Consider the following 24990-nt stretch of genomic DNA (forward strand, 5'->3'; position numbering starts at 1 on the left):
TACCTTGTAATGATGGACTCACATATTGAGTCTGAAGTTTGTGCTGCCATGGGTGATAAATTTCCCTATACCCATGTATTCATTCATGTAGCTTTCCCCATTCGATAAAGGGACAACAAAGGTCACACAGCATCCAATCCATGCCTTGCCATTTCCTTGGTGTTGCATCACAAATGTGGGCTGATACTAATGTGATGATAGACTGCATGGTGATCTCTTTGTTAACTGCTCTGCTTGCTTGTGTCTGTGTCAGATCTAATAACTGTGTAGCTCTCTCCTGCAGAACACTAGACTGAGAGACCCAAGGATTGTGGGATATAATATTTCTTCACAGGAAGTGTCAGTTCTTAGACAACAGACACAAACTTTAAAAAAAAAACTGCTGACCGAGCAATGTGAAAATCTTTGCTACTATAGACTGTAAGTACAGGGCAACAAATGTTCAACACACATCTTATGCAGCTGAAAAACACAAGTAAGATCAAGATGCTGCAGACTATCACTTCAAAAGTTGTAGTCAAGTGATGCATAGCTGTGAGATCCACTCAATGGCTGCCTGCATGTGTAGATACAGATGCACTTTACCAAGTCCAGGTAAATAATGAAATAAGAAATCACTTGGCTGCAATGGTTTTTATTGTTGGTATATTATTCAGTAACTTAAGTTGTAGTACGTGGAGGTCAGACTTGTAACTCAGCTGATGAGGGGGTTAACAGTCTGTTAGTTAAAAAGTATGAGAACTTCCGACGAAGCTTATTTTGTGTAAAAGTGCACTCTTGAAAGCTAAAAACTTCTTTAACAGAAGAAAAACCTTTCTGTAGAGTGACTCGTGTACTTTGAAAACAGCTCATTAAGTTGGATATGATAAACCTGCACAGATGCAATTTCAGAATGAACTGTTCTCTCTGTCTGCTGTCGAGGTGACTATATCTCCCATGTCTCCACCTCGAAGCACCCACTTCCATATTTATTTATTCAGAGCACGAGGCTTCTGAGGTAATTAGGCTGTCAGAGTTAGAGAGTTAATAAGGAATAGCAGGAGAGAGAAGACATCTTTCTCTCTCTCTCTTTCACCCTTTCTTCATCTTCTATGTTTTTATCTTAGTGCTTAGTGTCTTTATTTTACTAGCTGGTTTCCTCTTCTTTCTTGTGGGACTTTACCTATTTAATTAAGAGATCACATTATCTTCAAATGGTGCACTATTTGTCCGGTACTGTATTTTTCCAAGTAAATGTAACTCATTGCTGATTTTTTATTTTTGGAGACTTCTGAAATCATTTCTGAAAATTTTTCGATAATGATTACATAAATTGCGCTTTCATAATATATGGACAGATAAACATTGCCTTTCCCTGACAGTACCTGAGTGGTCCCATTATAGAGCATCTTTAGAAAAGTGTATATTCCTATATAGGTCCATTTCTGTTTTACACAATTTTGCCATTGCCGGATTAAAGACAATGTAACAGGGCCACTTAATTGCCCACTAAATTTTCTGCTCATATTTATAGTGGTGCTCATCCAAAGTTCTGTTCACCTGCCAGAGCCAAGTGCATTAACTGATATTTCCAGGGATGAAGTGGCATGTAACTTTCCCCCTTTCTACCATGATGAAGTGCTGGGCTGTGGCGATCGCCAATCCCAAGATCTGTCACATAGGGGGTGAATGTAAAGCTTTTTGCTTGGCTCCAATGGGCAAACTGGGGAGCAGGGTGGCATGGAAATTGCAAGAACTCACAGCCTAGGGGGATAGCTGTTAAAGAAGAATTAAACCAATCAATTTATCTGCTTCCCAAAAGTCATGGTGTGTATAATAATGGTCACAGGCGATTGTGCTCTCATCTGAACTGTCAAGCCATCAAATGGCTGGTTTCATAACTAGGGATGCGTTTAGATGTGTTCTAATTCTAGTCCAAACCCACCTAAGCGAGCCAGCCAGAAAGCTGTCACCTGTACTGGACCAATCGTCTGAGGCTGAGGCAATCCCTGTCCTGCAGCCACTCAAATATCAAGGGGCCTGTGGGTTGGGGAATGCTTTGGCTGCTTTAAATTGGCCCAGTACAGTGACAACTTCTAGGCGTGCTTACTCAAGTGGGTTTAGAGTAGGATCCAAATTTGCCTGAGCTCATAAAGAAAGCACTACTCCAAGCCACTGTAAACACAATACTTGGTGACTCCAAAACCATGAGCATTGTACTGCTGCTCCAAGCTCAGCCTGCCAAGCTCAATGATACAAACATCTGACAACATATCACACTAGTTACCGTATTTATCGGCGTATACCGCACACTTTTTTCCCCTTAAAATAAGGGGAAAATCGTGGGTGCGCGATATACGCCGATACCCGCTTCCTGCACTCAGTTTGAATGCCTGCGCCGACATATACCGAGTGCAGTACACTCGGCTACATTCGGCCAGGCTCGGTTTTGCTCGTGTAACGCATAAACGTCACAGAGCGTGAGCACGAGCAACGCGGAGACTGGCCGAATGTAGCAGAGTGTACTGCACGATGGTATATGTCGGCGCAGGCATTCAAACTGAGTGCGGGAAGCGGCGATTCGACGGGTAACAGCGCGGGAGGACACCACCAAAGCCGCAGACGGACGCCGGACCCGACAAGGAGGACACCACCGAAGCCGCAGACGGACGCCGGACCCCGGACCCGACGAGGAGGACACCATCGAAGCCACAGACGGATGCCGGACCCGATGAGGACGACACCACCGAAGCCGCAGACGGACGCCGGACCCGACGAGGCCGCCGATGGACCCCGCGTAAGACACCAAAACTAAGTACTACAATTTTTTTTTTTACAGGAATGCGGGTCCACATTAGGGGTGCACGCTATACGCCGGAGCGCGCAATACCCCGATAAATACGGTATACCAAATGTAGAAGAAGATCAGCTTCAGCTAGTCTCCTCCCATAAGACATGCACTAACGCATTTCACCCTTCCATGGACTTAATCGTCCTATAGGCCCTATAGGATTAAGCACGTGGGAAGGTGAAACACTTTAGAGACAAACTGAAGATGATTTTCTACATTTAGTGTCACTAAGCTGACATGTGTGCAGCTCTGTTCTCTTTTTTCGGATGTTCGAACTCATCCCTAGTCATAACTGGTAATATGTGCAGCACCATGGCAACTGTAGATCAAACAGAGCTAAGACAGACATTTCCTTGGCTGTAAATAATAAGAGGGTTAGTTCCGCTTTAAGTTAAAGTGGTTGTAAAGGTAGAAGGCTTTTTATCTTAATGCAATCTTTCCATTAAGGTAAAAAACCTTCAATGTGCAGCTTCCCAGCTTAATTCTCTCTCTCCTTAGTGGACATAGAAGCAGCAGTGGCAGCAGTGAGATCCATTGGCTCCTGCTCTTGTCAATCACAGCCAGTGAACCTGCAGGGGAGGATCAGGGCTGCTCTGTGCAAAACTATTACACAGAGCAGGTATGAAAAAAAATAGTTTTACAATCATTTTTACCCGTTACCTTGTTCTGAATGGGCAGGTTCACTTTAGCCATAGCTTACAGAAGGCGTCTGGAGAAGACTTTTGGCACTCACAATGTACTGTGTTCTCTACTAACTTATTTCCTGCATACTATGACAGGAGTAGTGCAGGGATATCATTTCTTTCTGAATTACTACAGAACTGAATAATTATAGGTCACATATATGAAACGACTCCAATGAATAGAATGAAAATTATTTTTACTGCTTTAATCAGACGATTGGTTCCTGCCAAGAAATCTTTTAATAAAATTTGCTATTGTTAATTGTCAACTAGCAGCCACATTTCCCACCAGGTTCAAATGTCTATTCTAATATCTTTTTCAATAAGCAGTACACTGCAGCAATCATGTACCTAGAAAACGATATTTGTAAATTTTAAACATGCAGAAATCCTAGCTCTGTATAAAATTACAAGGTCCCCTTATTTCCTAGCCCCTACCTTTTAAATAAAAATGTTCAGATAAACTTAAAGGAAAATGGGATAAAAAAAATACCTTACACCCTGCTTCTGTCTGGCATGCTTTCTGGACAGAAGGTGACTTCACTGAGCCTTCTCGAAGGAATCTGGGAAAGCTGATGTTCCCAATTCCCACAAGAATGTGTTTCTCACATTGGCCTTTATAATCTTGCGTCATTTGATCCACCAAACCTGTCTGCTGCACCAAGGCCACTATAACCATTTTAATGGAACATCAGTGTGAAGTTTAATTCTTAAAGCTTATTTTCCAAGGAGAGTTGGAGCTGTCATGGATTTGCAAAGCAAGTAGAGTCTTGTAGAATAAATTATGATTATTATTTTTTTATGAGAAGTGTTGTTATAGTTTTGATAAGGCTTTTTTTTTAAATATAAGAATATATATATATATATATATATATTTTTTTTTTCCTTTTGAGTAGAGTGGAGAGATTAGGACTCCTGTCAGATTAGGGTCCAGAGACACACTTCATGCCTTCACTGCCATCATGCCCTTTCTGGGTGTCACGTGCGTCCCTGTCCAGTGGGCTTCCTCCAGGTACACCTGCCATTAATCTATCCTACTGCTATATGTGCTCCTACTTAGGAAACTATAGAAATTTATAGCGTTAGGACTGCAGTTTACAGAGGAGTTTAAAGAGGAGCCTTGCTCCCTGGTAAAACAGCTCCTCAATTCAGCCAAAGCCTGCATCCCAGCGATGTGGAAGCAATCATCGTTTCCTAAAAAAAATGCTCTGGCTTGCAAAATTTGAAGAAGTCCAACAAAAGGAGTTTTCATAATGTCGTTATGGCCATGAAAGATCAGGAGGAGAGTTATTGGCAGATTTGGACGCCATATTTCTTCTATAAAGACCAGAAACTCTTAGGCTTCGTAAACACGACCGAGTTCCTCGGCAAAAACCAGCAAGATACTTGCTGGGAGAATTTTTTTTGCCGAGGAAACTGGTCGTGTGTACATTTTCGTCGAGGAAACTGTCGAGAAACTCGACGAGCCAAAAAGAGAGCATGTTCTCTATTTCCTTGACGGGAATGGAGAAAATTGGCTTGTCGAGTTCCTCGACAGCCTAACAAGGAACTCGACGAGGAAAACGATGTGTTTCGCCCGTCGAGTTTCTCGGTCGTGTGTACGGGGCCTTAGCTTCCCAATAGGAAGTAGGGCCATAGATGTAACATTGTGGCTTGCTCAAGCATTTTTTTCCCCACTTCCCTACCCCACCTACCCCTCGCAGTCTCCTCTTCTTCGCTGTCACCCCTGTTGATTTTTTTTTCTCCCTTCCTCCCGGGTTTGTAGCTTTCTCACTGAACTTTAAAAAAAAAACATTTGAGAAGCAATGGTCACTAGTTTGTTTTTGGTGCCTGAAGTTACCAAGTATATGCCATGGGATTTGTATTACTGTAATACGTATGGTAAGCACTTGGAGCCCTAGTGGCTTTCTTACTTTGCAACAATACTGAATGCTGGTTGATGTATTTAGTACTTCATGATAGTGTGTACATTTATCATTATGTACTACCGCTTTTCTTAAATAAAGATAAAAAAAAAAAAGAAGAGAAGAACAAGAATAAAACACTAATGCATAAAATACTTTGGATCAACTGTGGAGCTGTAAATATTAACAAGTCTGCAAATGAGCCTAATCTAGGTTGAATCTGGAATTTTCAGGGTTGATTCATTCATGCCTAGTTGCTATGGGTCACAGCACATTGCGGACTGCCTAGCAGAATAAGTATGAAACATCTATGAAATGAAACGTAAAAGCAGTAACTGACACTGCTGAATACACCATAAATGATAAAATAAATTTCCCAAAGAATGCTGAGCAAAGAGTCAATTAATACAGTACTGTGTTCTCCATAGAGCCAAGCAATGTAATGCTACAAGTGCGCTGTGCTGTTGGGAGCAATAAACATAGTTGTACCCAGCTGAAACTAAAAAGCATCCTACGAGAACAATGTGGAAGGAGCACATTCATCAAAGCAAAGATTAGCCAGCCAGACTGTATTTGCATCGAATTTTCCCTTTATACTGTTTATTAACTTCAGGAGACATCATATTGCTATGGTATTATGCTAGAATGAATTTGTCAATTTACATCTTGTGAAGTCCACTAAAGTAAGGTGACCAGATTTTTTAAATGAAATCCGGGGACATATTTTTTTCTTTACTAGTAATGGCAACAATCGGCGACTCTCTGCCCGTCGCCGAAGCCTCACAGCCTCTCAAGTCTTACTCTTCGGGCCCCGGCTACTACTGGATGGGGAGCGGAGGAATATCACTCTGCCAGGGAAGGCAAGGAGATAGGCAGGTGGCTGGCCAGGATTTGAGCCAAGGCAGAAGAACATGCGAGCGAAGCTGAATGGGCATGCGCCCGAAACTGAAGAAATATTCTTTCCGCTCCGACCAGCACATGATCATCAGAAAGGGGCACAGATCATGGGAAAAATACAATATGCTAGTAGGCACGGCGGAGTTGGGTTGAGTAATTCTAATTTTTTTATTTTAATTCTGCACTGACTTTCTTTGAAATTGCCCCTGCCCCCTATTAAATCCAATCTGGGGACAAAACCAGGGACAGACTTGGTCCGGGGACAGTGTCCTCAATCAGGGGACTGTCCCCTGAAACTGGGGATGTCTGGTCACCCTACACTAAAGCTGAACTCCAGGTAAACAACTAAATGTACAGCTGAAATGCATACAGTTAGGTTCTTGACCTTCCTGCAGACTACGCTGCAGCTATGCAATACAGCTTGGTCCAGGACACACCACAGTCTGTGAATAGATGACCAACAAGCTGCAACACACCACCTCTGTACCCTCCTACAAACACATTTACACAGCCCTGTGCAAGTCATATAGCCCTGATGGTCTCAGACTGATGTCCCTCCCTCTGCCTGTTTGACTGTTACTCAGCAGAGAATTCAGCTTAGGTTGGGTTCACACTTTTGCAAATTGAATGAAGGTTTCCCCCCCGCATCCAATTCGCATGTCAGGAGATCGTGACCGGCTCTCTATGAGCCGGTTTACACATCTTCTGAGTGGCTCCAGAGCAAATTGCACAGGAGTCCTGTGCATCTTCTGGTCTATTTCAGGTCCGAATTCAGCCAACAATTTAGCCCAAAATCGGACTTGAAACAGTGAACAAGGACTCACTAGACCCCTGCTGTGAGCTGCTCCGTGAAGCAGTATGAACCTAGCTTCAAAGTGTAACTTACAATTGCAGGGTGCACATGCATGCTGCCATCTCCTATGGAGAAGGTTTTGAAAAGAGGTTGTGTGGCACTAAGGTCACACAGCCAAGATCTTGGTAGACCAGGAACAAGTTAACATGACATCCGGAGAGAAGGGGAGTCAAGAATAAACACCACAATAAACAATAAATGTAACTGCACTAAAATTGCACTTCTTTCACTCCTATGAACGTTTCTGCTTAATTCAGGAACTCCTTCCATGTCACCCTTTTTAAAGCTTTGAAGCTCAAACACAGTTTATTTAAAGTGGAGTTCCACCCATAAATATAACATTACATCAGTAGTTTTAAAAAAATGTCATTAGTCCTTTAGATGCCTTCAAAGTGTTGTTGCTAGGCAGAATAGTTAGTCTTCCCACTTCCTGCACCTAGGTGCTTAAGCTTCCTAACCTACACCGCACAGACTCCTGGGAATGTAGTGGGTGTAACTTTCCAGGAGTCTGTGCACTCCCCAGTCTCGAAGAATCATGTGACTTGGACAGTACAGGTGCTGAAACCTGATCTGAAATCTATTACACTGCTTGTGCAGCACTGAGCATGTGCGAGATCTGCAAGGCTGAAATCCAGGAAGTCATACAGTCTGGCTTCATGATGCCCACACTTAAGATGGCCCCAGTCAATTTCTATTTTATAAAGTGTCTAAATGCTGTAACAACCTAACAAAACGCACCTTAGTTTACAGACTAACTTTACTAGAATACATTAAGCTTGTGTATTACAGGGGTATTTATATTTAAAAAGTGAAATTGTGGCCGGAACTCCGCTTTAATATGCAATAAAACAGCATAGTAAAAACTGGAAAATTTCCCTGCTTATTTTGGGAGGCACATCACGGTTTTACTTTACTTTTTATGCATAGAGGGATTTTTTTCCAGCAATCTGGACCATAGTCAATATAAAAAAATGCCCCTACTTAGTAATTGAGGTACAGTATCTCACAAAAGTGAGTACCACCCTCATATTTTTGCCAATATTTTATTATATCTTTTCATGTGACAACACTGAATTACACTTTGCTACAATGTAAAGTAGTGAGTGTACAGCTTGTATAACAGTGTAAATTTGATGTCCCCTCAAAATAACTCAAAACACAGCCATTAATTTCTAAACTTCTGGCAACAAAAGTGAGTACACCCCTTAGTAAAAATGTCCACACTGGGCCCAAAGTGTCAATATTTTGTGTGGCCACCATTATTTTCCAGCGCTGCCTTAACCCTCTTGGGCATGGAGCTCACCAGAGCCTGTTCTGAGTGGAACCTGTCCTGTTAAATTGCTGTATGGTCTTGGCCACCATGTTGCAGTTTAGTTTCAGGGTCTTGGCAATCTTCTTATAGCCTAGGCCATATTTACAATATGCAACAAGAGAGTTCTAAGGTGCCATGTTGAACTTCCAGTGACCAGTATGGGAGAGTAAGAGCGATAAAACCAAATTTAACACACCTGCTCCTCATTCATACCTGAAACCTTGTAACACTAATGAATCACATGACACCAGGGAGGGAAAATGACTAATTGGGCCCAATTTGGATATTTTCCTTGGCAGTATGATTCTTTCAGAAAAAAGATGCTGAAAGCGGTACCATTATTTGCAAGGAAATTTGGCGTTTTATACTGTAGGCCTGTAAATCTTAGGAATAACTCACTTAAACCAGAGTCTAATAGGCATCCCGGGTATGACATTTTTTTAAAAACAAAATTATAAATTATAATATAATAAATAATTATAAATAATTATTACAAATAATAATATAATTCTAATAAAAATTATTCAATAATGTAATCAACTCAAAATCATTGAAATTTGCTCAGTTGCAGAATTGTCGCTGTCATTATTTTATTTTTTTTATGACTAATTACCCCACAAATCGCTATCGCACAATTCTGCAAGTGATTATAATTTATTATCGCTGTTTTCTAGCTGATCTAAAACCATTTTTGACATAAAGGGACACTTTTGGTTGCTATGGACAATCTACAGTTTGCAGGGAGAAAGAACAGGTTTTATTATATAAAAGAACATGCAGGGCACTGGGCAGACCACTAGGGACAAGGTGGGTGTGTATTTTTTACATACAGTACTGTAATCTATCAGATTACAGTATACTGTATGTATAGTGTTTGTTTACCTTTTTGAATTTGGCGCTGATCTCCGCCCCCGTGCGTCGTAACGTCGCAGGGAACGGAGATCGGCGGCACAGGAGGACACTGTGTGAATCGAGCGAGGTCCTGCTCGCTCACACAGCGCGGTGGCATCGCTGGATCCAGGCACAAGGTAAGCCAGCGTGCGCTGCAGGCTCTGCATAGCTACCCCGAGCGTGACTCGGGGTTACCGATTTTGGCACAAAAAATCCACCCCGACTCACGCTCTGGAATACCGCCAGGAGGGTTAAGGGTGTACTCACTTTTGTTGCCAGTGGTTTAGACATTAATGGCTATGTGTTGAGTTATTTTGAGGGGACAGCAAATTTACACTGTTGTACAAGCTGTACACTCACTAATTTACATTGTAGCAAAGTGTAATTTCTTCAGTGTTGTCACATGAAAAGATAGAATAAAATATTTACAAAAATGTTAGGGATGTACTCACTTTTGTGAGATACTGTATATAGTGCCCAGTGTGTGTGAAGATAAAACATGTTACCAATTTGTATTGTTTATCTATATCCTGCACAGATGGTCATTTACTAGCTGCACTTTTTACCTATAAGTTTATTCTGCATTATCTCACCTACCCTAGTCCTATCAGTTCTCATCTTTCATTTTTTCCCACCTCTCTCCCTTCTTGCCTCTGTATTTATAACCATTCTGTCTCTTTCTCTCCCTCTCTCTCCCTCTCTCTCTCTGTGTCTCTGTTCCTGTATGCCGTTGCAGAGACTTTCATCTGTTCCCTTGGGGACTGGATGTGTCACCGCGGGATTTGCTTGTCCGCCTCTCATACAGTGGCAGAGCCCCATGGCTTTGACAAACCTCATTTAATTGGGAGGAAGCCAGGAGGGTTTGAAAGAACTCACATGTCTACGAAACTCCTTTTATCAGGCATAATTTAAACTCTGCATGGAAAAAAAAAACTATATGTAGAAAAGAAAGTCAAACTCCCTCCTGCTGTGTGCCCCCCTCTTCCCGCCACAGATAGACAGGTTCATATAAGATTCTATCGTTTTATTTTTATAAAAATGTCAATGTAGATTTATGTTCTACAGCTGTCTGCGGAGTGAAGAAGGCAGATATAGCTGGCCCTCACTCTCATTATTTCCAGTGTCTGCTTCTATTCAATATTTACACGAGGCAAATTAGTATGTTCTTTTATTTTTAAGTGGGATCAAATATCCTAAAAGAAGTCAATAGCTACAGTTCCATAGCTGTACCCAAAAAAATGATAATACTTTTTTCATTCTTTAGATTTGTGTTGATTTACTAACCAAAAAAGTGTGTTTTTAACTCCAGTAAAGACTACCCGTATCGAAAACAGCCACTTAACCTGAAATGATATTAGTGGAGACCTGCTGTTTGTATCCTGCTTGTATTTTAGAGAGAATCCGACTTGTACTGCCAATGAACTCTTATCATGTTGCTATCAATGGGGAATAGGTTAAAGCCTGCCATAGACGGTTTAAAAGATTCAAACCATGTATGGGCAAACTGAATGTACCCAAGTTGATCGATCGTGTCGGATTTTACATGTGATAATTGCTAGCGGCTAGTATAGCCACTAGCAGTAATCACAGTGGGCCGGATTCAGAAACGAGATACGACAGCGTATCTCCTGATACGCCGTCGTATCTCTGAGTCCGGCCGTCGTATCTATGCGCCTGATTCAGAGAATCAGTTACGCATAGATATCCCTAAGATCCGACTGGTGTAAGTGTCTTACACCGTCGTATCTTAGGCTGCATATTCTCGCTGGCCTCTAGGTGGCGCTTCCGTATAGTTACGCGAGGAATATGCAAATTAGTATTTACGCCGATTCAGAAACGAACGACCACCCGGCGCTTTTTTTTTACGTCGTTTGCGTTCTGCTTTTTCCGGCGTAAAGTTACCCCTGCTATTTGAGGAGTAAGTGTGGTGTATCCTATGTTAAGTATGTCCATCGTTCCCACGTTGAATTTTGAAAATTTTATGTCGTTTGCGTAAGTCGTTCGCGAATAGGGCTTTGCGTAAGTTACGTTCACGTCGATACCAATGAAGCTTTACGGTGGATTTTTGAGCATGCGCACTGGGATTGTTTCACGAACGGCACATGCGCCATTAAAAAAAAACGTAAAATACGTGGGGTCAAGGCAAATTTAGATAAAACACGCCCCCAACATCCCTATTTGAATTAGGCGGGCTTACGCCGGCCCACATACATTACGCCGCCGTAACTTACAGCGGCGTAACGTATCTAAGATACGTTACGCCGGGCGGACAGATACACCATTGTATCTGAATCCGGCCCAGTGTTCTCCTGCCAGGAGAACACAATAGCTCCACAGCAGGAATTCCTGTAGTTGCAGGAAAGAAATTCGCTCCATCTATGGCCAGCCTAAAGAAAATGTTACAAGCTGATATTTTTTATGAGACCTAAAGAACCACCATTACAAAGAATATTGTATTCTGCATTGGATATTTTAGACCAAATTGCATATAGTTAAATTAATGCATGATAGTATTCAGTACAATAATTATTATATTGTCTCCACATTACCAGGCAGATCAAGCTGTCCTGGAAGGCAACATTGACATGGTATGGGACAAACTATAAGAGCCGGTTCACACTGTGGCGGCACGACTTCGGGGGTGACTCTGCAAGTCGTCCTGAAGACGACTTCAGAGGCGATTAGCAAAATGAGCCGCCCCCGAAGTCATACAAGAACCTTTTTCTAAGTCGGAGCGACTTGCGTCGCTCCTATTAGAATGGTTCTATTGCATAGAATGGGACGCGACTCGTCAGGCGGCTCAGCCGCCTGACGAGTCGCCCCAGTGTGAACCGGCTCTCACACTACTATGGGAGCAGTGGTAGCTCCAATTTATTAAAAAAAGTGCCAAAACATTTGTAAGGAAAACGTTGACAGATTCATCCTCACAGTTTGTCTTTGAGAAAGACAGGGATAATTTAAAATGATTCTGTTGTCATTGAAACAGGAAGTGAGGAGAAATATAATGCGGCCCTCCAGATGTTGTGGAACTACAGGACCCCTGAGGCATTGCAAGAAAAGTCCCACAAGGCATTGCATGGCTGACAGTTGCAAGCATGACTCCCAAAGGTAGAGGCATGATGGGACTTCTTGTCGTTCCACAACAGCTGAAGGGCCACAGGTTGGACACCCATGTAATAGGGACACCTGTTCTATTGACAACTAAAATATTTCCCTTCACTTTGAAGGAACAGAAAGTGAAGGAGAATCTTCCCAATAGGACACAAACTGCAGAAAAACAGAAAAAAAAAAAAAAAACAGGACTTCTAATCAATCCAGACTCTACTAAAATATAACATTTATACTTTGCAGTGAATCTGTGCCTTGCATTTGCAGAGAAAAGCAAAAGGTTTTCATTAAAATTTCAGCTTGCAGCAGATTTTTTCTACCTTCCCCCTCACTCTGCTCAGGGATGTCTTAATGCATGGGCACCCCTGGGCAGTGTCCAGGGGCCCCATAATAATCTTAAATTTTAAAGTACTTATAAATATATGTTTAATTCCATCAACTATTTATACCTCAATTCTTGGGAGTAGGTGCGTAAATTGGGGCAGGCTGGTATGGGCCCCAGTGCATTACTTTGCCCAGGGGCCTATGATGCTGATAAAACAGCCCTAACTCTGCTGTCACCCTGTTCCCCACTGGGAGCATGGAGAACAAACCCATAGTTGCCAACAGTCCCGGATTTCCCGGGACATTCACGGATTTAGGACCCTTGTCCCGGATTGTTTTTGTCCCGAGACTTTGTCCCGGGAAATTCAAAAATGTTTTTGCCAAAAAACGGCAACGGCTACACCAAAATGGCCGCCGCTGCCACTGTGTTGTTTCCTATAGTCCTCTTGTGTTCAGTGTAGAGGAGAGGGGCAGCCAATCGGCTTCTCTCTTTTGGTGGTCCCTCCCCGATATCCACTGAACATGTGGATGGGATGCGATCTTCCTCTACCTGCCGCTGCCGCCACCTAGTTCATGGGTCTGCAAAGTTCATGGCTCCCCGAGGTACGATTGATCATCCGGCCCGCTATGTGCTTTTATCCGGCCTGCAGAGTCATCAGACTTAGTGCAGGTACGGACTCTGGTCGAGTTGCGGGAGTCACAGGGCTTCTAACTTGGCCGGTAAGCTATTCACACAGATCTATAGCGGGCGATAGTGGGGAAAGGAATGTGCGGGGGGCACAAGTGTGGATGGGGCTCTGATGACACAAGTGTGGAGGGGACTCTGATGACACAAGTGTGGAGGGGACTCTGATGACACAAGTGTGGAGGGGACTCTGATGACACAAGTGTGGAGGGGACTCTGATGACACAAGTGTGGAGGGGACTCTGATGCGGACACAAGTGTGGAGGGGACTCTGATGCGGACACAAGTGTGGAGGGGGCTGACAAATGTGGGGGGGGACACTGATGTGGGACACAAATGTGGGGGGGGGACTCTGATGTGGGACACACTATCCCATGTAAACCATGCCTATTTTTCGCTTTGCGCACTGCATTTTTATTACAATTATGATATGCCACGCCCACAAATGAATGCCCCACCCTTAATTATAACAAGGCTCCACCTACATGCAAAAAAGTGTCCCGTTTTTTTTTTTTTGCAATGTTGGCAACTATGCAAACCCTAAATAAGCTCCAAGTCTATCCGGTCACATGTTCTTTTTAGGACTCTCTCCCTGCCCTACTCACAGTGTTGGTGCTTGAACAGCCAATGGCTAAGCACCAGAACTGTAAGGAAGGAAACAATTGAGCGAGTCTTGAGTCCCTATGGCTGGAAGTACCAGGTCTTTCTCTTTGTGAGCAGAGCAGTGGAGGAGTAAAGTTAATGCAAAAGGAGAAAACAGCACGGTGCCAGGTTGGGAAAATATATAAAACACCATTCTTTAATGTAGCTCACTCACGTGTTAAAAACGTATGTCCAGCTCCAGTGGTCAAGTGGAATGTGCAACAAGTAGGCAGGAGTGGTGAAGTGAATGAAGGCGAGTATAACTACTGGGAAAAACTCATGTTTGCTTTAAATTATGTGGATAAAAGGGTTTCTTGTGTAATTACCCTTGGCAGTATTAAAGTTTGTCTCACTTCCTGTCAGTTATGCTGGTGAGTGGTGTGTATGTGTAGTGAATTACTGTATATGAAATTACTTTTTAGGTGGATGAATGACAATAACTATAACCTTTACAGTGTCAGCCCTTATTTCCAAAATCAGAAGTTCCCCAAGGACTCTCTTCTTTAGTAATTTTTGCACTTTGACACTTTTAGTGTATCACGTTGGTAGCACCCTAGTGTTTTGGCAGGGTTGCTAATAAATTAGTTTGTCAGGTATTAATCATCCTGGCTGATTGTTAGAAGATCCACTGATTCCTCTCTAAGTCTGGATTGCTGCACCTTTTAACTTCTGTTACTAGGTTGCGCTTGCTGGTGGCATTAGATTGACAAGGGTGTAGCAAGGTCAGGCTATGGGTGGATGCAGGGCCGGATTTCCCACAAGGCCAACAAGGCCAGGCCTCGGGGCGGCACTGTGTGCAGGGGCGGCAGAGGAGACAAGTAATTTTTCAGCGGTGCGGGCCGTGCAGTGGCAGAGAGAGATTCTCTCATTGCTCGCACTGCTGTTACAACTTCCGCCCTTACTTACCATTCCCAGTGACATTCCCATCTGGTGACAAGCGACGGTGGCAAGTGACACGCTCAGGGCCCCCACTCATTCTGCTTTCTGGTGAGTTGAACTATTTTATTTTATATTACAATGTAATGATAGAAATAATACATTTCAATCATCCTGACACCATAACAACCATGGTGCCGGAATGATTGAAGCACTTACATCAGTCATTGTCTGCGAAAAATGGCTTACCCCCCCTTGCGTCGCCCCCCCACCCATGTGACCCGGCCTTGGAGCGGCAAAGGGAGTAAATCCGGGCCTGGGTGGATGGGGTGTCTCAGCCAATTGGCAGGGGTTTCTTTAGTCCCCTGGCCTGCTGGGAGAGCCTATTTATTTGGGTGGAGTCAGGTGATCGGTATTATGTGCCACCTGGATGGCTGTCTGAGTGCACATGTGTTATGCTGCCCCAGGCTGCTAGGCCGGAAGCCTGAGGCCTATCCTGGGGACATCTGGCTGCTGGGCTGTCTGAGGGCCTATCCAGAAACAGAGGAAGCAGCGCAGGGTTGGGACTGCAGGATTGGAGTCCACCCGAGAGTAACGGTCCAGCCGGATGGGGAAAGGTCGGAGATAGAGGGGAAGCTGTTGCCACTAAGGGACCATCCACCGTGTTACTGGAGAGGAGATCACTGTGAGTAAGCTGGAGCCAGTACCAGAGCAGTCTTCTCATCAGCCGGAGACAGTAAAGAAGTGGGAAAACTTCAGCAAGTGTCAAGCCAGGGACCCAGCGGGACAGCAGAGGTGATGCTTGAGGAGCATCAGTGAGTGCCAAGAAAGGGACCTAGCGGGTCAGCAGGGGTGACGCTTGAGGAGTATCTGTGAGTGCCAAGCCAAAGACCAAGCAGGGAAGCAGGGGTGACGATTGAGGAAGATACAGAGTTATGGAAATGAAAAAGTTCCGGGGATTAGGTGGCGATTGGGTCTGAGAGTCTCATGAGAGACTGGTAGCTCGTGAGTGAAGATCTACAGTGACAGACTGTAGAGTCCGAGGAGAACTATTTGTGTTACCAAGAGTTAAATACAACTACCGTTAGTGACTGTTACAAGATTTGTTGCCATAGGAGACAGCGATCCTACCTATACAGAAGTGTTTTCTGGCTGAAGGCCTTCCATCAGGGGCGGACTGACCATTCGGGCACTCAGGCACTGCCCGAGGGCCCCATGCCACTAGGGGGCCCCATCCGTCTCAGTAAAACCAGGAACAGTATGTAAAAATCTGTGTTTTTTTTAAAATCCCAAGATTATAGCTGCCCCCCCTCTCCACTACCTTTTCAGTGTGTGTATGTGTATTCTGTTTGTATTTATATTGTGTGTGTATATTGTGTGTGTGTATTGTGTATGTATACTGTATGTGTGTGTGTACTGTGTGGCCCCATTATTGCTTGGGGGCCCCATAATCTCCTATTGCCTGGGGGCCCCATAATCTCCTATTGCCCAGGGGCCCCAAAATCTCCTATTGCCCAGGTGCCCCATAATCTCCTATTGCCCGGGGGCCCCATGAGTTGTCAGTCTATCCCTGCCTTCCACTGTATAGCTGTCTACTTATAGAAGTCTCAGAGTCTGCTTGCATCTACTTAAGGGTGTCCTGGCCCTAACCCTCTCTCCCACATTTCTTGTTCAAGAGACAATAAATCTCTTTGCATTCAAAAAGTATCTGGCACCTATCACTTTAGCTTGCATTACACCCCCCATGCCTTGTAACCCTCTCTATAACGAAGGATGTCAGCTCTCCTTGACTCTGGAGGTCACCATTAGGCCTCTAGGGGTCAAGTCTATTGCTACATGTATATTTTTTTATTGTTTTTCCCAAAAACATTTTAGCACAGCACTTTCTTTATGCCTGTAAATTTCTGAAAAAGCCATAGTGTGCATGGACATGTTGGCCAAAATGGACGGGGGTTTCTGGGCAGAAAAAGTTAGCACTAAAAAAAGCACAAAAGCCTGTAGGAGACGCTTCTTTGAGCTGCAGTGTGCATGAGTCCTAATGCATATATTGAGCGGGTGTCAGCTACTGGACTGTCGATTGGCAAGGTCCTCCTTGCTGAATTCATTACATTACTATTAGAAATAATACACTGCTTTTAATAACCTAGAGAATAAGCCTTAGCGCCGTTGTGTTTTCAATGTGTAGCATATAAGTTCTGTTTGAGAAGTATAGTAATGTCCGCTGTATTGTGATTTATGCACTTGGGTATCCAAGCAAACTTGTTTATTGCATGGGACTAGATTTGCCACTAACTGTACTACTACTAAAATTTACTAAAACGGATTACCTAACCTTGATTTAGGCTGGTGTCCCATGGATGTCTGCTATAATCATTTATGCTGTGCATACTTTCTTTGTCATAACCCTGGTGGCAACATCTTTTGTACTGCAACAAGTTAACTTTGAATATGGGTACCTTTAAGGATAAGTACAGTTTTGCTGACAGCGCTGAGCCACATAGGGTGACCACATTTCCAAACTACCATTCAGGGACACCTCCCTTCCCAAAAATCAGCTTGTGCTGTAACGAGTCACAGCACAGTGATTGGACACAAGAGGCAGGATTTATGATTTCTCCAATCACAAGCAGGGGGCAGGGATTGTGCTCCTCCAGGCATTCCCGACCAGGGCAAGTACTGTCAGTGAGTAAAGCAGTGATGTGGCAGCCTTTTTTGGGACACTGTATTGTCCTGGAATGAAGGTTGCCCGGGATAGACCTGCAAAATGTGGGACTGTCCCGGGCAATCTGGGACACGTGGTCACCCTAGAGCCACATCCTGAAAACAACTCGCTACTTCTGTACAGCAGATGTCCTTCTTCACCTTGCCCTACCTATATGCTGCTGGTACAGTGCAGTGTTAACACCAGCTCCAGCTCTCATACATCACAAAAGGGTGGCACAGTGGCAGGGTCTTGCTGGGAAGGTATATAGCATGTAAAGCCCATTCCAGCAAAAACCCATTCCTTTCTGTAGAGCCTTGTCCCTATGGATGTTCGAGAACCAGAGCCATTATATATAATATATATACAGGTCTGGGACAAGGGTGAGCAACAGGAGAGATTTGTGTTTGGGGGGGATTGGGGAAAAAGATTTGTGCTAGAAAGGGGGATGTTGAGGGGGGGTTGTGTTGAAAGAGGTAATATGATGGAGGGGGGAGGTATTCTGCCTGCTAGGAGGGGAATTTTTTTGGGGGGGGTATTTGTGTTAGGAGGGGGGAAGAATTTGTGCTGGGAGGGGTAGGCAACTTGTTTAAAGTGATTTAAGCAGCCCATAGATGAGTCAGTTTTTTTAACTCAATCGGTGGGTTCAACCCACTCAACCGGTGGGTTGAAGGAATAGCTTACACAGGGTATGGACTCTTTTGAAGCTCTATATCAGGGGTGTCAAACTCAATTTCATCGTGGGCTGCATCAGCATTATGATTACCCTCAAAAGGGCCGGTTGTATCTGTAAGATTAGATGTCCAGCTCATCCCCTCCCCTTACATTAGATGTCAAGAGCCACCCCACCATCAGAAGTTGAGTCCCCCACTCTACCTTACATCACAGTGCACCCCCTCTCCTTATGCTGCTGCTGGGAAGAAGCTGGATGCATTGCTTAAAAGCAGAAAGTAAGGGTCTGGAGGAGGACCAGAGGAGGGCTGGAGGTGCGAGGGCCACATGAAATGGCCGGGAGGGCCGTATTTGGCCCGGAGGCCTTGTGTTTGACACCTATGCTCTATATCAAGAGTGTCAAACTCAATTTCATTGTGGGCCGCATCAGCATTATGATGGCTCTCAAAAGGGCCGGTTGTATCTGTAAGATTAGATGTCCAGCGCATCCCCTCCCCTTACATTAGATGTCAAAAGAGCCACCCCACCATCAGAAGTTGAGTTCCCCACTCTCCCTTACATCACAGTGCACCCCCCTTTGCTTATGCTGCTGCTGGGAAGAAGCTGGATGAATTGCTTGAAAGCAGAAAGTTAGGCCGCATACACACGGTCATTCCAAACCGATGAGAATGGTCCGATGGGCCATTTCCATCGGTTCACCGCTGAAGTGGCCTGATGGTCTGATGTGCGTACACACCATCGTTCCAAAAACCGATCGGGTCAGAACGCGGTGACGTCAAACACACTACGTGCTGAAAAAACGAAGTTCAATGCTTCCAAGCATGCGTCGACTTGATTCTGAGCATGCGCAGGTTTTGAACCGATGCTTTCTGTACTAACCATCGGTTTGGACTGATCGGGCAGCGGTCCATCGGTTCGATTTTAAAGCATGTTTTAAAATTTTGGACCGAAGGACAACAGAACGATGTGCTATACACACGGTCGGTTTGGACCGATGAAACTGAACCTCGGTCCATTCTCATCGGTTTTGTCCGACCAGGTGTACGCGGCCTAAGGGTCTGGAGGAGAACCAAAGGAGGGCTGGGGCTCTCCTGCAGCTGCAGAAGAGGTGCGAGGGTCACATGCAATGAACTTGGAGGGCTGGATTCGGCCCACGGGCCTTGTATCACAAGGCATTTAGCGTTGTCACATGGGACAGGCAAAGTAAGTCACATGCTGACCCACAACTGAAAGTGCAGAATATGTGTATTCACTCTCAGCAGTCAAACAGAGCAGCTCAAGAGTGAAGAAAAGTGGGTATGTCCTGCTGGGGATGAGGGGGGTAAGTCACCCTTTTCTTTTGCCCTCCATAGGCATTTTAAGTGGAGTTTTCACATACTGCTCTACTCCTTATTTCAGTGGAGTTTTCACATACTGCTCTACATTCCAAATAGGAGATTCTAACCAGAACCTAACAAAGACAAACAAGACTAAATTGTACAACCTAGGCTAAAGTGTTTACTAAATGACTTTGCAAAAAACTTTGATCCTCTAAAAAACGTTTTTTATATTTTAAGAAAATGAGAGGAATACTAAAACTAAACACAGATTGCTTAGTTTAAAGGTGGATACCACATTCCTCTGCCTTGCATAACATTGAAAATATGATATTACATAGAAGTCACAGAGATTAACAGAATTTGACATTTGAGACTGGAAGGAAACATATGACGTTTTTGAAATATTTTTGATCACAAAGATGTGCATTGGGACATACTAAAGTCTTTGAGTGCCTTCAGAAATGAAGTAGAGCCCTAAAACTATCCTTCGTTCATCTTGCAGACAGCATGTTTATTTAGGCATTAGAAGCGTAACTTTTCCAGATGGGTAAATGGCATGCTCCATTCAACAATGATCCTGTTAGTGAAAGGGCTGAAATCCTACACATTTATAGGGCTACATGCACAGTAAACTGACCTGTTTAGGGTTTAAGAGATAACCCAAATAAAGAGTTGGCATGCCAGGAATTTATGGAGTAATTCTTCAAAAGGATTATAAAGGGACTATTGGACATGTGATTAAGTCATTGCCATGTGTTCTTTAGGGTATTTTTTTTCCTCATTTTTTTTGTACCAGTATGATTATGAAGTAATGCTTTTGTTACCTTTAAAAAAAACAATCTGTCTCTGGTAACATGCGTTTTACTTACATGTGTGTTTTTCTTTACTTACAAGCCATGCTTCAATGCTGTAATCACTACCTCAGGAGGGGCTTTGGTGTTTTCAGGACTATAAAGTTTGTCTAAAGCTGGCCATAGACGAGAATTTTTTTCTCCGCTCAGATAGAGGGATTAACAAAAAAAAAAATCAAAAACAAGAAAACAGATTCCTCCATCCTCACAAAGTGGATGGAGAAATTTCCAAATTCACCCTCCCATGACATTGTATTCTCACAGGAATACCCAGCGCTGTCAGAATATAGTGATCAGCAGCTGTAGCCTATTGATCGACAACATTTTACCAACTTGTTCGTTTGACAGAAGTTAGTCTGACAACCATGGGAACAGTCTGTAAACCCACACATACACTGATGCCGCATACACAAAAAACTCAGATGGGGCTACAGTGTACGCGGCATAACTGTAGGAAAATGTAGACATCCATATATTATTTAATTAGAAGCCTCACAGTGATTACAAATTGTTTAAAGGCTCCTGATGTACAGCTATATGTTAGCAATGATGGTAGTATGGTAGTGTTGTGCGAACGGTTCGGCCCAAACTCAAGCTAGGGCCGAACCGTTAGCAGAAAACACTAGCATACTACCATACATGACATGTTCGTCCAACACCTGAATTTGCAACACCCTGCAATGCACTGGCTATATCACCTGGTGGCACCACCCCCCTTTGTTACGTTGCTGACCCAGCATTCACCAGTCTGTAACATCAGAAGGGGTGGTGCTGCAAGGTGATGTAGCCAGGTGGCCCCGCCCCTTACCTATATAAGAAATAGGCAGCCAGCCTTCATGTCAGTTTTTTTTTTTGGGTGTGGCGTGATTGATGATTTACATAGTTACATAGTAGGTAAGGTTGAAAAAAGACAATAGTCCATCCAGTTCAAGGTAGGTGTACTTGTGTCAGCGTCTATAATTATTTCCCATATGCCTGTACATTGTGCTCTTTAAGAGTTTTTTAAAAAATATCCATACTCCCCGCTGCCACTACTGATTGTGGAAGAGAGTTCCACATCCTTATTGCCCTGACAGTGAAAAACCCCCTGCACACTTAAGGGTTAAACCTCTTCTCCTCCAATCTCATTGTGTGGCCCTGTGTCCTCATACACTCCCTGAGACTAAATCATTTTTTTCCTATGCTGGGATCACCATTGAGATATTTGTAGATCGTTATCATGTCCCCTCTCAGGCGTCGCATCTCCAGCGAGAATAAATTTAGTGCTTATAGTTATTCCTCATAATTGAGTGTCCAGTCCCCTTATTAATTTTGTTGCCCTGTTTTGGACTCTCTCCAACTCCAGGACATCCTTCCTGAGAACTGGTGACCAAAACTGGACAGAGTACTCCAGATGAGGCCTAACCAGAGTTTTATAAAGTGGCATAATTATCATTTCATCTCTGGAGTATATCCCTTTTTTATGCATGCTAATATTCTGCCGGCTTTGGTAGCTGCAGCTTGATATTTCATGCTATTGCTCAATGGATCTACATTGGTGGACACTATTTTTTTTATTTTTTTAATAAAGGAATTGTCAAAAACTGTGTGTGTGCATTTTTTTTACTTTTTAACACTTTTTTGGTGAATGGGTAGGCGTACTATGTACCCGATGCTCATTCACATGGGGGGGCCCATGTGCCGGATAAGCCCTCCAACCACAGACCCCCACAATCCTGACCTGCCAGGCTGCATGCGGGGTATGGATTTTGGGGGGGACCCCACACCGTGTTTTTTTTTACATTTTGGCATGGGGTTTCCCTTAAGATTCATACGCAAAGGGCCTGGTATAGACTGGGGGGACCCCACGCATTTTTTTTCTTTTTTTTTTCAATAGCCGGGTGATGCCAAATGCAACCGTGAGTCATTTTAAATGGGATTTGACTTGGTTTTTTTTCCTTTAGAAATGTAATTTTTGCTGCAGCAGGTTCTATATGTGCTACAGCTGTGCCACTTTACATGGAGACTAAGGGGACCCCCAGGCACTATATTTAAAGGTTTCATTTTTAGTGTTGCACTTTAGGCATCATTAAAATCACTGCTCCTGAAAAAGTGATTGTTTTAAAAAAAAATGCATTGATACATACCTCTTTTATGGCTAATTACTTGCTTATAAGCCTTAAAAATGGGCACTTTTGATTTTTCCTGTTTAGCCCCAGTAGACTTCAATGGGGTTCGCTGTTCGGGTTAGAACCTTTCCTCTGTTTGGGAGTTCTGCTGCGAACTGAACAGGGGGTTGTTTGGCCCATCTCTTTAGTATGAACACAACAAGACCAAGGTTCATACATCTATGTATGTGCGTAGAGGTGTCTATACTCGTCAGATGGCTTCTGCATTTAGAAAAAGCTAAACACAGGAGTGCCAGTGTGTGTGCCAGTGTAATATACAAATATACAATTAAGTTCCCTAGTATATAAGTTTTAAAACAGGGACAATTGATCTATTAGCATCAGATGTTTTAATTGTCAGCTGAAACCAAAAGACCAGTGGCAGAACTACCAGGGTCACAAAGGTCCCACTTGCGACCGGACCCTGGTGTTGTGCCACCACAGGGGAGCCCCAAGCAGTTTTGTGAACCATCCATTACTGTAGGGACAGTTTTAAAAAACAGTCTGATTTCTGCTGTCTGTAGGGAAATTGGTCTGTAAATTTAGGAACCAGTGGCTGCAACTGAGCTGAGTGTCTGTGACACTCTCACGCAGCCCAGCGATAACACTCCCCCGTCCCCGGTGGGAGAGGAGAGAGGAATACAACTTGCTCCTCCTTCCACCCCTGTCTTTTGTTAGTGCAATTTGGCTACAACCACCATTTGATTGGGCAGGACGCCACACCCCCCTATAATCCCATCCCACATCCCCTCTTGGGGGTTCTGTTGCTGCACCTGTTCCTTTCTCTGAGTAAAAAAGCCCTGCTATGAACTTAACATACCATCAGATAACTGGTACAGTTGACAAGGCAAAGTACTGAAGAATTTATGAAGCAGCGCATCCTCAGCAGAGATCCTTTCTCGAGGGCAACCTTTCAACATCTTCCATGCAAGATCTTCAGCTCCCATAGTTCTACTCAATCTGAAAAACACAGAAATGCATGTCCATCAAAAGAAACAGATGTTATGTATCATGCATTACACAGAAATCTTTCTCCAAAATTTGTAAATGCTACCCTACAATACCATCTGTCCATAACCAACCAAGCACATGCTTCTTCTACCGAGAATAATTTTCTAACACATGAACTGCATGGATCAAACTGCACTTAGAGAGTCTCAAACTAATGCCAGCTGTCAGTTCAACTTTCAATTCAGTGTTTATGTATGTAATGGACCATACATAATGTATTTTCATACTTGTCTTCATTAATTCATATAGAAGATAAAAAACATGTTTTTCATTTAGCCTAGGTTCAAACTACTGCAATCACAGACACTGCATGTGATTTGCACCCGCACCTGCGGCGCCGATCACATGCAATGTCTGTGAGATGCCTGTTCAGCTATAAAGTTGTATGGCTAAACTCACATTAGATTCGCACAGAAAAAAGTGCAGGAACTTGTTTTTCCCAACACTAGAATCGGATCGCATGGGTGTTCTCACCTATGCGATCCGATTCCTGTGCAAATTCACAGTTTGCACTGCAATCTGTGAACCGATCTGGGGGTGTCATTAACAATGTAATGACACCCGCAGCGGTTCGCAGAAGGCAGTGTGAACTGCCTGTGGGAGAGATGCAATGCGGGAACCAGCGCTGTAATCGTGCTGGTTCCCACATAATATAAGTGTGAACCTAGGCTGAATGTAGATTGTCACGATACATAAAAAAAATTACTGTAATTTTTTCATAACTTAGAATTAGGGATGAGCCGAACACCCCCCTGTTCGGTTCGCACCAGAACCTGTGAACACACCAAATGTTTGTGTGAACTTTAGAACCACATTAAAGTCTATGGGGCTTGAACCTTTGAAATCTAAAGTGCTCATTTTAAAGGCTAATATGCAAGTTATTGTACTAAAAAGTGTTTGGGGACCTGGGTTTTAAAAACTGCCATTTTTTGGGAGCAGTGAATTTAATAATGCTTAAAGTGAAACAATAAAAGTGAAATATTCCTTTACATTTCGTACCTGGGGGGTGTAAAGTATGCATGTGAAGTAGCGCTTGTTTCCCGTGCTTAGAACTGTCTCTGCACAAAGTGTCATTTCTGAAGGAAAAAAAGTCATTTAAAAATGACTCGCAGCTATAATGAATTGTCGGCTCCTGGCAATTCAGAGAGAATTCATTCATTAAAAAAAAAAAAAAGCGTGGGGGTCCCCCCAAATTCAATTACCAGGCCCTTTAGGTCTGGTGTGGATATTAAGGGGAACCCCGCCGTCAATTTAAAAAAAATTAGGTGGGGTTCCCCCCAAATA

The 24990-nt window shown here is 43.5% G+C and overlaps 1 protein-coding gene across 1 annotated transcript in view; it reads right to left on the bottom strand.

The window, feature by feature from the left end:
* CDK15 (cyclin dependent kinase 15) overlaps nucleotides 1-24990 on the bottom strand; it is a 241037-nt gene that overhangs the window by 6768 nt on the left and 209279 nt on the right. Inside the window, 1 exon segment of the mRNA XM_040357238.1 lies at nucleotides 23516-23655. Within this exon segment, the coding sequence (XP_040213172.1) occupies nucleotides 23516-23655 (140 nt within the window).

Source organism: Rana temporaria, chromosome 6 (assembly GCF_905171775.1).
Source record: "Rana temporaria chromosome 6, aRanTem1.1, whole genome shotgun sequence".
Taxonomy (NCBI): domain Eukaryota; kingdom Metazoa; phylum Chordata; class Amphibia; order Anura; family Ranidae; genus Rana; species Rana temporaria.